General features: G+C 39.5%; 1 protein-coding gene across 1 annotated transcript in view; it reads left to right on the top strand.

The window, feature by feature from the left end:
- The window catches only part of fndc4a (fibronectin type III domain containing 4a), a 208215-nt gene extending 191848 nt beyond the window's left edge, over window positions 1–16367 (top strand). The window contains exons 5-6 of the mRNA XM_059981642.1: window positions 7319–7452; window positions 14448–16367. Coding sequence (XP_059837625.1) covers window positions 7319–7452; window positions 14448–14489 — 176 coding nt within the window. The 3' untranslated portion in view covers window positions 14490–16367. The remainder of the gene's footprint in view (window positions 1–7318; window positions 7453–14447) is intronic.
- The last annotated feature ends 2090 nt before the right edge of the window (window positions 16368–18457 follow it).

The raw sequence follows: 18457 nt of genomic DNA, 5'->3' as shown, positions 1-18457 counted from the left end.
TGCCCTCTAGTTCTTGATTCCCCAATCCTGGGAAAAAGACTGAGTCCATTCACCCTACCTACACTCTTCATAATTATATATACATCTATAAGATCACTTCTAAATCTCCCTTGCTCCAAAGAATGAAGTCCTAGCCTGCCCAGCCTCTTCTGATATCAGACTACCTCAAGTCTTGACAACGTATTTGTAAATCTTTACTGAACTCTATCTAGTATAATAGCATTCTCAAGCAGGTCAACCAAAACCAAATACAATTCTCTAACTGCATCTTGACTTCCCAAATTTTATACTCAATGCCCTGATTTATAAAATCCAGCATGTCAAAAGCTGCTTCACCCCCGTTTACTCGTGCCTCCACTCAGAATGGAGTGACATAGTTTTGATGCGATCTTTCAGAATACTTGCAAATAAATACATTTTCAAGGGATTAATTTTCAAAGGGTCAAGTCTTAGTTAATTAGAAATGTTAAAGATAATATAAACTTATCTCTAATGTAATTACACAAAGATGGAAGGTAGGTTAGGAGTTGAGTAAAATATTACAATAAATAAATGTTGTTTGTCAACTATATCAACAATCTAGATGATAATGTGATTAACTAAATTAACAAATTTGCAGATGACACAAAGATTGGGGTTGTAGTGGGCAGCAACGCAAGGTATCATGGCTTGCAGAAGGATCTGGACCAGCTGGGAACATGGGCTGGAAAATGGCAGATGAAATTTAAAGCAGACAAATGTGTTATGTTGCCCTTCAGTAGGACCAATCAGGGTAGGTCTTACAGAGGGAACTGTAGGGCACCGAGGAGTGTGGTAGAACAAAGGGACCAGGTCCATAATTCATTGAAGATAGCATCACAGGTTGATAGGGTCTTAAAGAACTATTTTGACACATTGGCCTTCATAAATCAAAGTATTGAGTAGAGGAGATGGGGTGTTATGTTGGAGATGTATAAGACATCGGTGAGGCCTGATTTGGAGTATTGGTTTTAGTCATTTACCTACAGGAAAAATGTACATAAGGTTGAAAGAGTACAGGGAAAATTTACAAGGCAGCTCCTGGGTCTGGAGGACCTGAGTTATAATGGAAGGTTGAATAGGTTAGGACTGTATACCCCAGAATGTAGTAAATTGAGGGAAGATTTGATAGAGGTATACAAAATTATGACTGGTATAAATAGAGTAGGTGCAAGCAGTCAGAGGTCACGGGTTAAAGGTGAAAGGTGAAAAGTTTAAGGGGCACATGAGTGTAGATCTCTTCACTCAGAGGGTTGTGAGAGTGTGGAACGAGCTGCCAACACAAGTGGTGCAAGTAAGCTCAATTTCAACATTTAAGTGAAGTTTGGATATGTACATGGATGGTAGGGGTTTGGAGGTCTATGATCCCGGTGCAGGTCGATAGGAGTAGGCAGCTTACACGGGTTGGCATGGACTAGATGGGCCAAAGGACCTGCCTCAGTGCTGTATTTTTCTATGTCTCCATAAAAGGTGAACAGAGAAGGAAAAACATAAAGAGAGAAAGATAACTAAAAACAGAAAAAGAGATGGTGAGAGTTTCTATAGATATTAAAAAAAGAATAGTTAACGAAGTGAATGTCGGTCACGTAAAACATGACTTTGGGGAGATAATAATGGAAACCAGGAGAAGGGTAGTGATTTAAATAACTTGCCTTCATCTTCACTATAGAGAATATAAGTCATATCCCAGAAAGAACTGTAAATCAAAAATTGAGAAGAAGGAGCTCCAGAAAATTTCTATCACCAGTGATATAGTACTGAATAAAACATTGGTCTTTGGGCCTTGAGGGATTTCATTTCAGGGTCTTAAAAGTAGTGAGATAGTTGATATATTGGTTTTAATATTACAAAATTTGCTATACTGAATTTGGATAAGATTGGGTTTGATTGGAGGCAGAAAGCTGGAAAGTACAAGCCAGTTAGTTTAACATCTATCATGGGAAAATGTCAGAAGCTATTATTACAAAAATGTTATAGCAGTATACTTTGAAAATTTCATGGCAATCAGGCTGTCAACATGTTTTTTGGAGAGAGAAATAGTGTTTCACTAAATTATTGGAGTTATTTGACTAGTAATATGTACTGTTGCTAAACAAGTGCTAATAATGGGCTATACTTAGATTTCAAGAAAGCACTTGATAAGCTGTTGCATCAAATGTCATCGTGGCAAATAATAGCTCACTATGAATGAGGTAACACAGTATATAGGGAGAAGACTGGCTGGTTAACAGGAAGCACAGAAAGTAAACAATTTTATGGAGGTTGTGCTTCATTTAAATAGAGTATTGATGGGATCACTTCTGGAGGATCGGTCTCCTTATTTAAGGAAACTTCTTAATGCATTCTCATCAGTTTTTATGAGTTTACTGGACTACTTAAATGGGAGAGATTTACAGATGAAACTTTTCCCTCAGAGACACGAGTCTTCGGAACTCATTTGCTCAAAAGTCCGGTGAAAGTTCAAAGGTTCAAAGGTTGAAGATAGAGTATTTGAATATTTGCTGAGGCAGAAATATTCATTTGATTGGCAAGTTGGTGAAAAGTTACTCTGGCTAGATGGGAATGCAAAGGTGAGGTTGTACTCCTAAAATATGTACTGAACCTATGATATATGATTATAATTTATAAAAAACAGCAGATCAGCAAAGAGACACAAATGATTGAATGTCTACTGTTCCATTGATGAGTTGCTGTCTGTATCTACCAGCCCCAATTTCCACTGCCCATCATTTTTCAACATTGCTGACTACTTTATCACATCTGCAGCCCATCAACGTAATGCACTGCAGAGATATGTCTTGTGATCAATGCCAGTGGACTAAGTCCATTTCTTTCAGTGTTATAGGGCCACTCGCGGCAGCAGTCCCATCTGTGTAGATGATGGCCGGGAGTGTGATGGTAATATCAGGCACATTGAAAACATACCTCCCTTTCTCCACATCCCCCACTTTCACTGCGCTTTTTGCTGTAGCCTCTATGTCACCGAGAGATATCAGTTAAGGTGCTGACTTGCCATAATGAAGGGACATGGAGGCGAGGCACAGGCTGGTTCAAACTGCTGCTCCACGAGTTTTGCTCGTTTCTGCAACCGAACTCCATGAGGTTTCCTCATCTCCGCACTGAACTTTGGCTGTGGCCTGCGTCTATCACACTTTTGAAAACTTCAGTTCTGAATGCTATTTGCTTACTTTTATTGTTTGCACATTTTATTTTCTCCGCATGTTGAATGTTTGACAGTATTCTTTTACTTTAATGGGTTCTACTGTTCTTTGTTTTCTTTGTTGCTGCCTGTAAGAAGAAGAGAAATCTCAGGGTTGTATAAAGTATAGCATAATTAGAAATTAAATGTACTTTGACTTTGTTTTAACATGATTCAGAACTGAAACCTCGATAATATTTGTATTTAATTGGATTTTCTGTAAATCCATTATTTCGCTTGCAGGTCACCTGGCCAGGCACCAGTACCAAATGCAGCATGCATTATGCAGCCAAAAAAGGCTGCACCTAAATTTTAAATGCTAAATCTTTCTTGTACATCTGTGGGAATTTTATATTTGCTCATTAAGGGATGCTGCTTCTTATTAGATTCAGATCATTCATGAGTTATCTGTTCTGTTTCGACTTACATATTCTGCTCTGGTTGTGCTTAATAATGCACCTTCAAAGGACTCAAAATTCTGGTCTATTTGTTATCAGGTGGACCAGTAGGTCACCTGTTTTATACATTTACTGCATTCTGCCAACCGATTGCTCCCCATTGAAATGCCACTCATTGCAAACTGATCCTGTTTCTGGATGATGCACAGATAATGCAGAATAGGAGGCGGGCAAAGCTGGTACCTACAGTGTCTGAAATCGACGATGGATCAGTAAACTATTTGTCAACATGCCCTGGCTGTCTGCTGGTATGTACTGTAGGAGTTGAATCTGTGGAAGTAACCATTCGGCAAAGGAGTTGTCATGGAGGGAGATGGTGCATTGAAATATTACTTCAGTGGGTAGTGTGTTCGATTTGGTACAGCTGCATTGTCACTAATCTTAGAGTAAGACACAGTTAGCCATACACTGTAACTTGGTGCAGTCCATTAAGGATGACAGCCTACAGACCAGCAATGGCAGCAGTATAAGTACACCCGCAGATAATAACAACTCAAGCATGTGTACACAGCGCAAACTAAAACAGCTTCGGAGATGCCTGTCATCTCATCAACAATCATATTGTAGGGATGCCTTTTCCTTGAGCAAGTAAACTGGCTGTAATAGGGATAATTTTATGACTTAACGGTTCCAGCTGAGATTCTCATTCACATATACATATAAGAAATTCAGTATCACGCGGAGTTAATAGCCAGGATATTGTGTGCGTGCCAACCCAGAGCCAGATTTCAAACCATGAATCCTGCTGCTAAAGTTTTTGCAAATATAATACCGATATAGAAAATATCATGAGATTTTTGTGGATTTATTGTTTCCATAACAACAATCATTTCTTTTACAATCCTGATTCTGATTCAGTTCGGAAGTATGGGTCGTTAGAAAGAAATGAATAACACGCAAATTCTTCAGCTCTTTGCATCTCTCAGGTCTCTAAAATTTATTGCTGTCTGCTAAACCCTGTGTGGAAAGATTCATCTATATTTCCCCACTGAGTGTCCTGCACAATGGATAAATTGACCTGTAAATTTTACCCTAGAAATGCCATCAATGAGGGGTTTTGTCTGGCAGGTACACTTAACAGTAAGAGTAGCTTGTCCATTAAAATCAACAGCAGTGCCTATACTTGCAAGCAGTGGCTCACCAGATATCACATCTTCAAATTTCAAAGTTCAAGTAAATGTATTATCAGATTTTATATTATCAACATATACTACCTTGAGATTCATTTTCTTGCAGGCATTCATATTCACAGTAGAACAGAAAACACAATAGAATCATTGAAAAACTACACACAAACAAAAACACAAAGGTACAAACAAGTCATGTGTCTGTGAGTTGGAAGATTCTGGATTTGAATCTTACTCGAGGAACTTTGGTCTGAACTGATAAACTTAGGCAATATCGAAGGGTGTTTTGCTTCAGAGCAGGCATTAGGCAAACAAGATGTTAATCTAGTTAATGCTGTCCTCTTAGGAGGGGACATAAGTCCTCTTGTGTATTTCTGGTGTCCTGACCATATTTAATCCTCCCTCATCAACACAAGAACAATTATCTGGTCAGTTTTGCAGAATTGCCTAGAGTGAAAATTGTTTGATTATACTCCAAAGAAGTACTTCACTGAAGTACGTTGTGGTGAACTGAGGCTGAGGAAATGTCTGTATAATATAAACACATATTAATCCATATTTTTGTAATCTCTTGAATAACGTAAAATGGCTTTTCAAAGTTAGAAATAGTAGGAAAGACTTCCACAGGCACTAAGACCATTGTCAGCCTAAGAAAGTATTCTTAGAAGGATAAAGTAACAAGGTAAAAATGGATTAAGTGGTGAAAAGGGTCCAGATACAGCATTCCCATTCCAAGTAGAAACTCCCAGCATCTGTTGAAAAGCTGAATCAATCATAGGCATGACACAGAGGCAAGAAGATTGGCTAGTGTAATTTACATCATTGTGGGATCCTACGTGGGTCACTGGATCAGTTATTCCAATGTGGCAATAGAAACTCTGGTCTTTAACAGTCATGGCATTTTGTTTAAAATGGTGTATTAAACAAATTCCTTAAAAGGGTCTCATATCTAACAGTTTGATTGGCCAATTGTCTCTTTCTCAGATAAGATTCAGTTTCATTAGTCCTATAGTGCTGGTGGGAATTTTGGTGAATTTGATTTTTGATTGAAGAGGATTTGATTTGCATAAACTGTTATTGTTCATTTGATAGAGAGCACACTTGTTGAAATATGTCTTAGGGTACACTTCTGTGATGTACCAGAGCAAATTTTGTCTTTCTTAAGCCTCTCTAATGTAAGGAAGTACTTTTAAGCTGAATGCGACAAGATGAATTCACTGAGGCAAAAGCTGTTGTGCAGGCTGCCCCTAGTTGAAACATAGGAAGCCTCAATGAACTTATATGTGAGGGTAAGGTGATTTCTTGCTCCATTTTGCAAAGATTTGTCAGGAAGTTAGTCTAGTTTAGTAAGATTAAGAGGCAAAACAAAACATAACTCAGAAATAAAGCATTCTTATATGCTAGGATTTGATAATGCAAGCTAATAAAAGTGGATACTCAGGGAACTGTCTTCAAACCTCTTGGTCCCCCACTTAAGCTTTGCCACAATCTTTTTCCCCATCTTTCAGTGTGCGTGACATTGGTAGGAGGAGTGCAAAGGAACTGAGGAGTGAGGCTGCTCCCCACTGGACCCTGATAAAAACTACCACAGGAACCATCATAGTAAATGCTACAGAAATAGAAAAGAAAATAGCGGTTGCTCCCAAAGACTTTTAATTTTATTACCATGTTGTGAGGGCACTAAACCAGTTTTGTAGAAACCTTGAATACTTCCTCTGCCATCAAGTCACTAGACTGCACTGTTGGACCTAAACGGTAGTCTGCAGTGTGACCAATTATCATTGCAGAGGTTCCCTGAAGTAACAAAATGTCAGTCTCTATTCCCTGACCTTCACGTTCCGATGCCTCAAGTGGTCCAGTGGTATGAGCAAGTTATTAAATTTTACCTCCTAAAAGGGTGGGTGAAGATCAGATCCCACTACATCTATGCCATTTCTATGGTGTGAGTAAAATGTCTTTGCTTAGAGTTCCAGTCGTATTTCATACATACGAGTATTGAGGCATCTGGCAGTGTATTAACAGCTTTGTCATTGAATCAAAGAGAGATAAAGCACAGAGCAGGCATGTCATCACATCAGGTCCATGTCAGTCACCAAACACCTGTTTTATACTAATCCTACCCTAATCCATTATATTCTCTCCCTCATAGGATTCGGCCATGTGGTACATAGAAAATAAATATTCAAATACAAAAGTAAACAGGGCTTCTTACACAGCTAAAGTTTACACATACAAAACAACTATTTTTACTTCCTCAGTTGAAAAACAAGTTACTGCTTACTTATGCAAAGCACTTTAGCAGTTATTTGGGTATCTATGGCGACATGTATAAAAATGTCAATTTCATCTGCAAGGTCAGCTTGTCACATGGACAAAAGAAGGTGATAATTCGTAAGTGTGCTTGATTATTCCGTTTCGCCACTCTGTCTGTTTTTAGGAGCCAGCACTTGGGCTCTGGAAGCACAGGATGACTTCGCAGCACCTCATTAAAAGCATTTTCCTCTGGTTTGTTTCAGCTGTTATAGCTCTCTTCTGCAGACAGTATGACATCATTAAAGACAACGACTCAAACAACAATAAGGAAAAGGCTAAGCCGTCGTCAGAGCACAGCACCCCAGAGCGTCCAACGGGCGGATTAATGCGTAGCAAGGTAAGGATTATAACAGCTGGGACAAGAACATTAAAGAAACACCATTTATTCTCATTGATGTACTTGACTCCCTTTTAAAATTACTGTCAGTGAGATTATGCTTTAAAAGTTTCAATTGCATTGATTTAGAATCACCTGTACTTAAAAAAAAATAAAGGGCTATGTGCTAGGGAAATTCTGGGCAGTCTCTAGAGCAGGTTACATGGTCCGCACAACATTGTGGGCCTAAGGGACTGTAATACGATGTAAATCTCTACATTCTACGTTATGTTCTATGTACTTAAGTTGTATCATCATGATAACATCATGATACAAAAATATGAAACAATGATATAAAAGTAGTGGCACAGCCCAGTCCATCACAGAGTAGGCCCTCCCCACAACTGAGCACATCTACAAAGAGTACTGCCACAAGAAAGCAGCATTCATGCTCAAGTACTCTCAACCATACAGGTTATGCTCTCTTCTCACTGCCACCATTGGGAAGGAGCCCCAACTCCCACACCACCAGGTTCAGGAAGAGTTATTACCCTTCACCCATCCGGCTCCTGAACCAATGTGGATAACTTCACTCATCTCAACACTGAACTGATTCCACAACCCATCGACTTGCATTCAAAGACTCTACAGCTCAATCATTGAATAGTTGATTGATTGTTTATTTATTTATTATTATTATTATTATCTGTGTTTGCACAATTTGTCTCATTTTGCACATTGGTTCTTTGTGTAGATTTGGATTGATTCTATTGTATTTCTTTGTTCTACTGTGAATGCCTGCAAAAAATGAATCTCAGGGTAGTATTTAGTAACTTTGATTAAATAAGATACATGGAACAACTTAATCAAGCTGCCATTTGGCAGAAGGCTTCAGAATATACTGTATTTTAGATACGGCAATAAACAGATTTGAAATTGATATAGCCATCAGCTAGATTTTCAATCCACTTCACATTGTTAGAGGTTGGAAGTTTGCACCAATGGGCAAAGAAGTTATTAAATGAAAGATGACAACACAGTGTAAAAGCCAAGTGGAAGTGTCAAGAACAAAAGGACAGGTCAATGGTAAGTGGGCAGGGGACAGTGAGGATCTGGAATGGGTTGCCTAAGGGAAATGATGGAGGCATACAATATTGAACAAGTATCTAAACAAGCACTTGAATTGCCAAGGCACAGGAATCTATGGACTAGATCTATCTTGAAACTAACAGGTTTATTACCTCCAAAATGCTTTCTCATTAGCACTAGAACTACTTGTCTGGCTACATTCTTGACAATTAGGTCCAGTACTGTCCCTTTTCTCAGAGGCCAATGTATATAATGGCTCAAAAAGTTCTCCATTGCATACTTTAGTAGTACAACCCCTCTACATCTTTCTCACTGCAGTGATCATCATTAATATTGGTAGTTTGAAAATCCTTACTACTATCACTCTATTACTGAAACATCCCTCAGTGATTTGCTTACATATATGCTCCTCTATCTCCTGCTGACTGTTGGGATGTCTACAGTATATTGCCAGCAAAGTGATTTCTGCCTATTTATTTTTAAGCTCTATCTACGTGGTTCAATTTAAAGATTCTTCTGTAAAGTCCTCCCTCATTGCTGTAAGTGATTCCTTAATCAATATTCCATTGCCGACTCTTCTACAAACTGCTCCACATGCCAATCCACCTGAAAATCTATTATACTGGAATATTGAGTTGATAGCCCTGTCTTTCATTCAACCAGTCTATGACATAGGAAAAATATCATAATTGAATGTGTTCTAATTCATCTGCTCTAGTAGTCATTAACGATTCAACTTAGGCTTGCATTCTACCTATGTGCCTTATCGCCCCTATGATCTCTCTTCCTACTGGACTAACTTAGTTTTCCATCTTTATTTGACTCCATCTCTCTCCAAGCTGTACACCTGTTCTACTTTAGGTGTAACCTGTCAGGTACTAGCTTCCCTAGGTTCCAGTGATGCAGAGATCTCTCTCCCGTACCATCCCCTTAGCCACGCATTAGTTTGCTCTCTATTCCTATATCTATGCTCACTAGCACAAACTTGCTAATTTTGTAATAACAAAATTACAAACTTGCTTTTAACCTGAAGCCTTGCTCCTTAAAATGCATGTTGCTTGTCTCAGCCCTCTTTCCACCTATCTCATTAGTACCGATGTAGGTATGGTGTTTCATTGTTTACCCTCCTCCTTTAGAATTCTTTGCAACTGCCACAGCACTGAAGGTTATGCACCCGTGTGCTACTAGTTGTTAGATGTGTTCTTGATGATTGCCAGGGACGTCGAGGGCGGGGCAGGGGCTGGTCAAATGGCCTGTGTTTCATGACTGTATAACTCCAGAGAATCTCATGGCCCGCCCTACAATGCTCAACGTTACTTTGTGGATCTCTGAGACCCGGTCTGTTTGTTCATTCCATATGGTTTTTATAGCAACATGGAAAGAGCCCACGTGGCCCCTCGAGTCCATGCTAGTCAGGCAGTGTCTGTGGAGGGAAGTGAACTTCGACTGTTCTCTCTTCCATTGATGAAGCCTGACTTGCTGAGTTCCTCAGGTACTTGATGTGTGTTACTCTGGATTTCCAGCATTTGCAGGATCTCTGGTGTTTGTGATTGCTCCTTTTGAGTCATTTATTTTCTGCCTTTAATCTGCTCTAAGGGGTAACTTACAGGATCCAATTAACATCTTTGGGGCATGAGGGAAAATCAGGGCATCACAGGGAATGCTCAGATTCCACCCTGACAGCAGCAGTAATCAGGGTGCTAGGTTATGAGGCACCAGCACTACCTCAGTCAGAGTTTAAGATGTGACGAGAACAACATAATGCAAATGAAGACAGGAAGGATAGACCAGCCCCTCAGAATGTGAAATCCCTACCTCAAGTATCAGCCTCTCTCTTCATCAAGAAACAATATGCTGGATATGTTCAGCAGGGAAGGCAGAATCTGTGAATGCAAAGGGATAGCTGACATTTCAGGTCAAAACTCTGCATGATGATGATGACAACTGAGTTGCTCCAGCAGTTTGCTTCTTGCTGAGATTTCAGCCGCTGCCATCCCTCCGACCCCACCATCTGCAAGCGGCTCAGGGGAAGGCAGCTCATTAAACAATAAGAATTTCACTCATACAGGGATCTTGGCACAGTGTGGCAACGGCTTTAGCCACTGCACCACAACACTGACTGGCATTTTTGATATTATCTTTGTAAGCCTTCCTTGTGTTTTTGACAGTTCTTCAACAATCTTTTGGTAATTTGGAAACCGAAAGTATTACAGTATCAACAATGAGCAGAACTCTGCATAGATAAGACAACCACATGCTCCTTTTCCTGATAGGTGAACATTTAATGCTCAAGCCCATTTTTTTGATCATACCTTTATTTTGATAAAGCAGTATTTCCCAAACATTTTTAGCCCAAAGCTTCCCAAAAGCACTTTCATACTTGCCAACATCCCCCTAAAGCACCTTCATACTTGCCAACATAGAAAGATGTTGGTACATCCTAGGCACAAAATTCTTTCTAGCACCCACTTAGTGTAAAAACATGTCTACCATATCCAAACATGAGAAAAATGATTCTGGTTTGAATCTTTATTTGCCTTTAAACCTGGTTTACACAGTACTTGTGCACAATACAATAGCTTCTATATCAATGTGACCCTGGAGCTTGATGGCTTTTAGCAAGAGTTACAACATCCGGTTCAAGTTGTGACAGCAAAAGCCTTAAGACCCCACGTGTAACAATGTTCAAGCAGTTTCTGGTTTTTGTGATTATGTGGTTCACTGCACTGAAGCCTCCTTCAACAAGGTAAAAGGATGGAAATGCAATGAAAAGCAGTTTGGCTCTTCTCCACAAAAGTTGACATTTTTGAAAAGCAGAATCAGAATCAGGTTTATTATCACCGGCATGAAATTTGTTAACTTAGCAGCAGCAGTTCAATGCAATGCATAAAATAGAAGAGAAAAGAAATAAATAAAATAAAATAATAATAATAAGTAAGTATATCAATTACAGTATACATATATTGAATAGATTTTAAAATTGTACAAAAAAACAGAAATACTGTATATTAAAAAAGTGAGGGTCCAAGGGTTCAATGTCCATTTAGGAATTGGATGGTAGAGGGGAAGAAGCTGTTCCTGAATCACTGAGTGTGTGCCTTCAGGCTTCTGTACCTCCTACCTGATGGTAACAGTGAGAAAAGGGCATGCCTTGGTGCTGAAGATCCTTAATAATAGACACTGCCTTTCTGAGACACAGCTCCCCGAAGATGTCCTGGGTACTTTGTAGGCTAGTACCCAAGATGGAGCTGACTAGATTTACAACCCACTGCAGCTTCTTTCGGTCCTGTGCAGTAACCCCCATACCAGACAGTGATGCAGCCTGTCAGAATGCTCTCCACGGTACTTCTAAAGAAGTTTTTGAGTGTATTTGTTGACATGCCAAATCTTTTCAAACTCCTAATGAAGTATAGTCACTGTCTCACCTTCTTTATAACTCCATCAATATGTTGGGATCAGGTTAGATCTTCAGAGATCTTGACACCTAGGAACTTGAAGCTGTTCACTTCTGATCCCTCTATGAGCACTGGTATGAGTTCCTTCGTCTTACCCTTCCTGAAGTCCACAATCAGCTCTTTCATCTTACTTACATTGCATGCCAGGTTGTTGCTGCAGCACCACCCCACTAGTCGGCATATCTCACTCCTGTACGCCCTCTCATCACCAGCTGAGATTCTACCAACATCACTGGAAGTATTTTTTCTTCTTCATCATTCTGATTTTGATAATTTCTTCTTACAAGCTCTCTTCCTATTCTTCTACCTTGCAAATAAATAGGTTAATCACCCAGACCAGAATTTCCAGATCATTCAAATCCTTGAATTGATTCTGAAAATCCCCATGTGTAAGCAGTACTCTTGCAAATCACCATCTGTGAAAGAGAGTACCAAACATTCCATGGAGTGAAGCTGTGAGAACATTCTACTCCCAATGTTTTGCTTACATATTTCCAATAAAAGTGGACACTGCGCTTCTTGCCTGGGTTATATTGAAGTTCTCACCCTGCAGTTTCATATTTAGAATGTTCACTTTGTCATACAGATCGGCTAGCTATGCCACATCTCCACGTAAAAGTTCAATCTTGTTTCCCAAGCTCTCGTCAACATTGAGCAAAAATTCAACCACACTGTCAAAATGATCAATGATCATTGAAGTCAATGCACTTCAGCGTGAAGAAGCCAGAGTTCAAACTCTTCATTGCTATTTTGGCATAACTGGTGAAATATTCTGCTATTTAACAGATGAACATCACTTTTGTTGATAGCAGATATTATGAGAGTCATGCTTAAAAAACTCGGTGGCTAAAGTTTTTGGCTGTGAGAGGTTGACGATGAATTACATAATGGATTGCAAACAGATTTGGAATTTCTTTTTTCATAAATGCCACTAAACCAGCATGGCAGCCTATCATATATGGTGCTCCAACTGTTGCACAAGAAATCATGTTCCTAATTGGAATACTTTTATCCTCAATATATATTTGAGCTCATCATAGATTTATTCTCCATTGATAGTTGTTTTTAACTTTTTACAGAAGAGAATCTATTCATAGATTTTTCCATTTTCGATACAGTTTTTACATATGTCATCAGCAATGCCTCATTGTCTGGCACAGTTGACTTATCCAATTGTATCCCAAATTCTGATTTTTGTATCACTGCACAGTTGATAGTGTCTTCACTCATTTCATCAATACGGTAAGCTACAGAGTTATTACTCAGAGGCATTGATTTTAAAATAATGGTATCCATTTTGGGAATAGTGGTGAGCTCTTCTGATACAGCAGGCATTATTAATCTTTCACCAATTGTATGAGATTTTCCACACTTTGCTATCATTTTGCAAATGTTATAAGAAGCAATGACACCCCTATCAAGGCCATTTTTAGCTTTCTTGGCAAATGACTCGAGTGTGCAACGCTTTTTAAGTGCTTCTTTCATCTTCTGGAACTGAGTAATACCATAAGTAGCCTTTTCATGGTGTCTTTCATGGAAGTATTCCTGCAATCTTGATGGTTCATGGCTTCATTAGATAGTACAGTATTACTAATATGACACATAGGGCATTGTTCCTCCGACAGGAACGAAAAAAGCATACTCCAGCTATGTAACATTGTATTGACACACTTTCTGTAGTTTCTGTTTCTTAGCAGGATTAGAATTCAAGGCTCCACCACCTTCAGACTCACAGAGATCGTGCCATACATATTTAACCATCATTAATGGGGCTAAATTAAAATTAAAAATTAACACAAACTGGGAATGCCTATCTGATGTTGGCAACAGCAGTGAGTTGACACGGTTGGTCAGATCTCGTGCCTCAGGTTAGGGTACTGCTACTGACCCCCTCCCCCAAGAGTCATGAGCACCCTCCAATAACTTCCATTTTCCCCTAAAGCCCCCTAAGGATACATAACTGCCCCCTCACCCAAGAATCTTGAACGCCCCCCAATGACTTCTATTTCCCCTAATAATGCTCCCTTGGGACCTGTAACTGCCCCTGTTTGGGAATCTCTGCAATAAAGTTTCACAAAAGACATTCTCATGCAAAATAACTTCAGTGGACATCATTGGATGTAATTCAAGATGAAGGTAAATGGAAACAAACATGATAAATAATTGGCAATTTCAGTTGCAGATGGTAGAGGATGTGAGAGGGATTACCTGGGTACATGCCAATGTCTTTCTGTTGCTGTACATAAGGAAAGTTGAATTGAAATCTCATTTCCATACTTGAACATCAAACAGAGCTGCTGTGTCTAGATATCTGCCAAAGTTTTCATTTCTTAATTTAAAAATATTCAATAGATTTAAAGATCTGCTGCAATCCTGTCAATCACGTCAAGCAAAAGTGATAATAATTTTACCATATGAATTGTTGATATCATGTTCAGAATTTAATTTTACTTTTTTCCCCTTGTTTTTTAGTTCCAAAATAACACGCCAGCCATTAACATCATCGAAGTTTGATTCCTGCAGTATGGCACCGTAGATGGAGCAACAACACAGAAGACTGAAGGACCGTTGTCTAAATCTTATTTATCCATACTTTGCATTTTAACACCAGTTCTTTATGCCTGAAAGCATGTCGTAGCCAAGAGTTTCTTCCCTCAGAGATATCTGCATGGAGACTGAAGCCATGCATGTGGGAATCCTTCTCCAATACAAAGGACCATCAAAGGTGACCTGTGCAGACATTAACCAGGTCACAGGGACTTGCAGTAGCAGCCCGGCACTAAATTCTGCTCTGCCGGCTTCAGAGCACTCCACTCCCTATATATCCAGATTTGATTTGTTGGTCTGCCAACTCATGGATGAGTCCTTTCTTTATCAAAGGGGAGTCAACTGCCGGGAAGGTCAGCTTATAGGGTCACAATAGCAGGAAGGTGATCAGTTATAAAATAACGCTGCTTCATTGTGAAGTCAGAGTGTTCCCATGAACCCACTAGAATAAAAAGATGAGGGAGCACCAGTACAGTGTGTCTGAGATGAAATTTTGAGACTTTTTTAAATGTGCCAATGACACTCGAATTGATCATATGTCTATCAATCTGATCTGAGATCTTAAGCTAAGATTCTAAGTCAAGTCACATAAAGAGTGTTGCCTCTGGTTGGTATTGAAATTGAATACATTTACAGCTTATTTTTTTAATTGCTATAGGATTCAATGCAAACTCAGATCCACACATGTACAGTACTGTGCAAAAGACTTATGGCACATATATGTATAGCTTGGACAGTACTGTACTTGTCAATATGGAGCGGAGAGCAAGTTTGTAAATCTGGTGGGAGCAAAAGGTGTTGAGAATGGTAAGGGTGGAGCACCATGGGATGGGTGTGGGACAAGTGGCAGAGAAGGAGTGGTGGCAGAGAAGGTGGCACAAGTGGAGACACACCCAGCCCTCAGACACCAGACAAGGTAATTTGATTACAAACAATTGGTTAACTGATCACTACAGACAAGGTAATTTGATTACAAACAATTGATTAACTGATCACTACAGAAGGTCTCTCTGGTGCTTCCCCATCCTCTCTTCTCCCTTCCCCTTTTGCCAACCACACTCCCTGCCCCCTTCCCACTCCCAGCCCACCATAGAGAACCATATCAGAATCAGGTTTATCATCACTCACAAATGTCATGAAATGTGTTTTATTTTTGCTGCAGCAGCAGTACAGTCCAATACATTACAGTGTGACATAACTGTGCAAAAGTCTCAGGCACCCTAGCTGTATGTATGTGCCTACGATTTCTGCACAGTACTGTACATCCATGTTATATGATGCATCAGTTTCACCCTGATTAGCTCCACTTTTGTAAAATAACATTGTTATTTCATTAACATTCAACCATTATGTTGATTGGTAATATTCCCAACAGAGAGATTAACCATGAAAGAGAAACAGGTTTCTCTTTACTAATGGAGCTAGGGCTCTCATTTATACCATGGTGAGAACTCAATATTAATGTACTCATTACAATATAACACTCCGTGTAATAATATGATTGTAATTAGAACTAGTAGAATTGATTGAGAAAAATGTTACCAACTTCTGAATTTTTGAAGAGTTTGCTGCTTTAAATTTAAAGAGGAAATTTGCTAATCTGTTCAAATGTTTCTCAATGGAGGTGGATTTCTATTTATTTTGATTGCAGAGCCAAAGATAGCAATATCCTGTGCAAGGGATGAAATGCCTGATATTGTGAATTATTTTATATGCCATGCCTGTGGAGTAATGGAAAATGAAGTGAATGGAATATTATGTCAAAGTGATCGTACTTTTCCAAGTGTCAGCAATTACAATGAATTAATAATGCAAGCTGAACTAAAAATTCCTTTGCTCTTCTGATTCTTTTTGCTGTTTTCTACAAGCGTTTTCTTCTGTGACAGAGAGGAATGCTAGGCGAGTATTAATGATCATTTTCTAACCAATGAGACGAGAATGTGACCAGTTACCTAGGGAACCTGGGATGAATTATTCCCCACCCACCCATCTAAATAAAAGTGGATACCTGCTCTTTAAGTGGCTCCATTTAACAGTGTGGCCTACATCAGAATAATATTTGCATATTAATTTTGTAAGACATTGTAGTGTAATGCATTAAGCCATCTGTAAACAATGCCAAGAAATGCTACCCTGAGGTGCAAAATCAGAATAATTCCTATATACAGACAGGCTGTACCATGAGTTTCTTAGTCCCTCAGTTAGTATCTACCACAATATGTACTGCAAGATATTTTGTCTGCAGAACTAACAGCAGAAAGGTAGTATGACATGTAAGGGTTTGTGTTGGGACTGCACAATGAGGTTTTAAAATGTGGATTCATGAAACCCAGTGCCCCTTTAATGTTTATTGGTTCTTTACTGATTAATTAAGAGATAGGTTAGGGACTCAAAACCACAAGATGCTGGAAACAGAAAATGCTGGAGGAACTCAGCTGGTCAGGTAGCATCTATGGAGGGAAATAAAAAGATGACATTTCAGGCCGAGACACTAATGGTTCAGCAGGGCACATATGGTGTCAGGCTATTTTCAAGTGGCACAACAGCAGGTTTAATTTTGTGTCCTCTGCTTATATGACCGGAAGCATTTGAGGAATTGCACAAAGGAACACGTTAATCCAGATGTTTGGATGTCATGGGGAGAGACCGGACTGAGGCTGGCAGGGGAGGGGCAAGTACTTGAGGAGTGGATTGCCTATCAGTGATCTCAGACCCTACAAGTGCCAAGCAAGTCAGAGTTGCCATGGAGTCAGACGTTGATTGTTGTTTGGGAGCAAGGGAGGTGGTGATCATCAGTTTGGGGAGGTCAGTGATTCAACTGGATGGTGTCTGAGTTAAGACCCACAAGGCACAGGAGCAGAGTAGGCTGCAGCTTTGCAGATTGTAGTCTGTGGTCAGTCATGAGAGTGGGATCTCAGGTTCATGAGGGCGATGCTTAGGGGTTCAGTGGTTAAGGGTAGTGAAGGGTGTTGATGGGGACTCTTCGGTGGGGAGTGGAGATTGCTACTGAGGGTTTGTGGGTTTAAAGACCTGAGGGAAAAGCAGCAAAGTAAATAAATTGGAAGGAAACCAGCTGGGTTAGCAGTTTTGGTGGTCTCCTGTGAACTGCACTGACATAGAGCACACAGCACTATCAAACCTGGCGAGGCTAAGTGTCCCAGTAGCATTGCGGGAACTGATTCCTCTAGTCAGCAGTCACGGAGAATGACATGATTATGTGCACACCTGTGTGTTCTGTTCAAGCACGGATTGTGATAGGGAGTGCTCGGGAGCAACAGGGAATACTGGTTTATGATTCACCTGGAATCGCTGATCTTCGATTTTCATCCAAATGGTGCTGAAGAGACAATGCTCTGTAATTGAATTCCTAACATATTTCTGTGTTAGCTCCCTCTGTGCATATTTTAACTGAGGTGTCAAGTCATTTAAACTGAGTTAATGAATGCTCATGTATTAAAAAAACAGCAGTGCAGAGCTGTGTTGAAATGCAGCAAATTAATAACTTGTCCAGCCTAATTAAAAAACAAACAGTTCCCAGTGAAAGCAATATTACACTAAAATATCTATATAATAGGTTCAATTAGATAATCTTAGTAAAATGATTATTGTTTTCTTCAATATTTTCCACTTTCTTAAGAAAAACAAACTACAGGTGATATTAAAGGGATTTTTCCCTTCCCTGTGCTATTGGTGTTGCTTTACAGATGTTCATTTGAACAGAGTTGCAGTCAAAGATTGCTGGCTAAAAACTGAGGAAAATGCCACCCCATAAGAAAGTGGCTGTCTTCCTTTTATGTTTTTACGATAGGTTTTTAGAACTCCATAGCCTAATCAGAATAATAAGACCATAAGATATAGGAGCAGAATCAGGCCATTTGGCCACATCGTCAGGTCCACATTTTCATCATGGCTGATCCATTTTCCCTCTCAGCCCC

This window comes from Hypanus sabinus, chromosome 10 (assembly GCF_030144855.1).
Source record: "Hypanus sabinus isolate sHypSab1 chromosome 10, sHypSab1.hap1, whole genome shotgun sequence".
In the NCBI taxonomy this organism is placed as follows: Eukaryota; Metazoa; Chordata; class Chondrichthyes; order Myliobatiformes; family Dasyatidae; genus Hypanus; species Hypanus sabinus.
The sequence above is the reverse complement of the archived record's forward strand: the minus strand, read 5'-3'. Positions and strand labels throughout refer to the sequence as shown.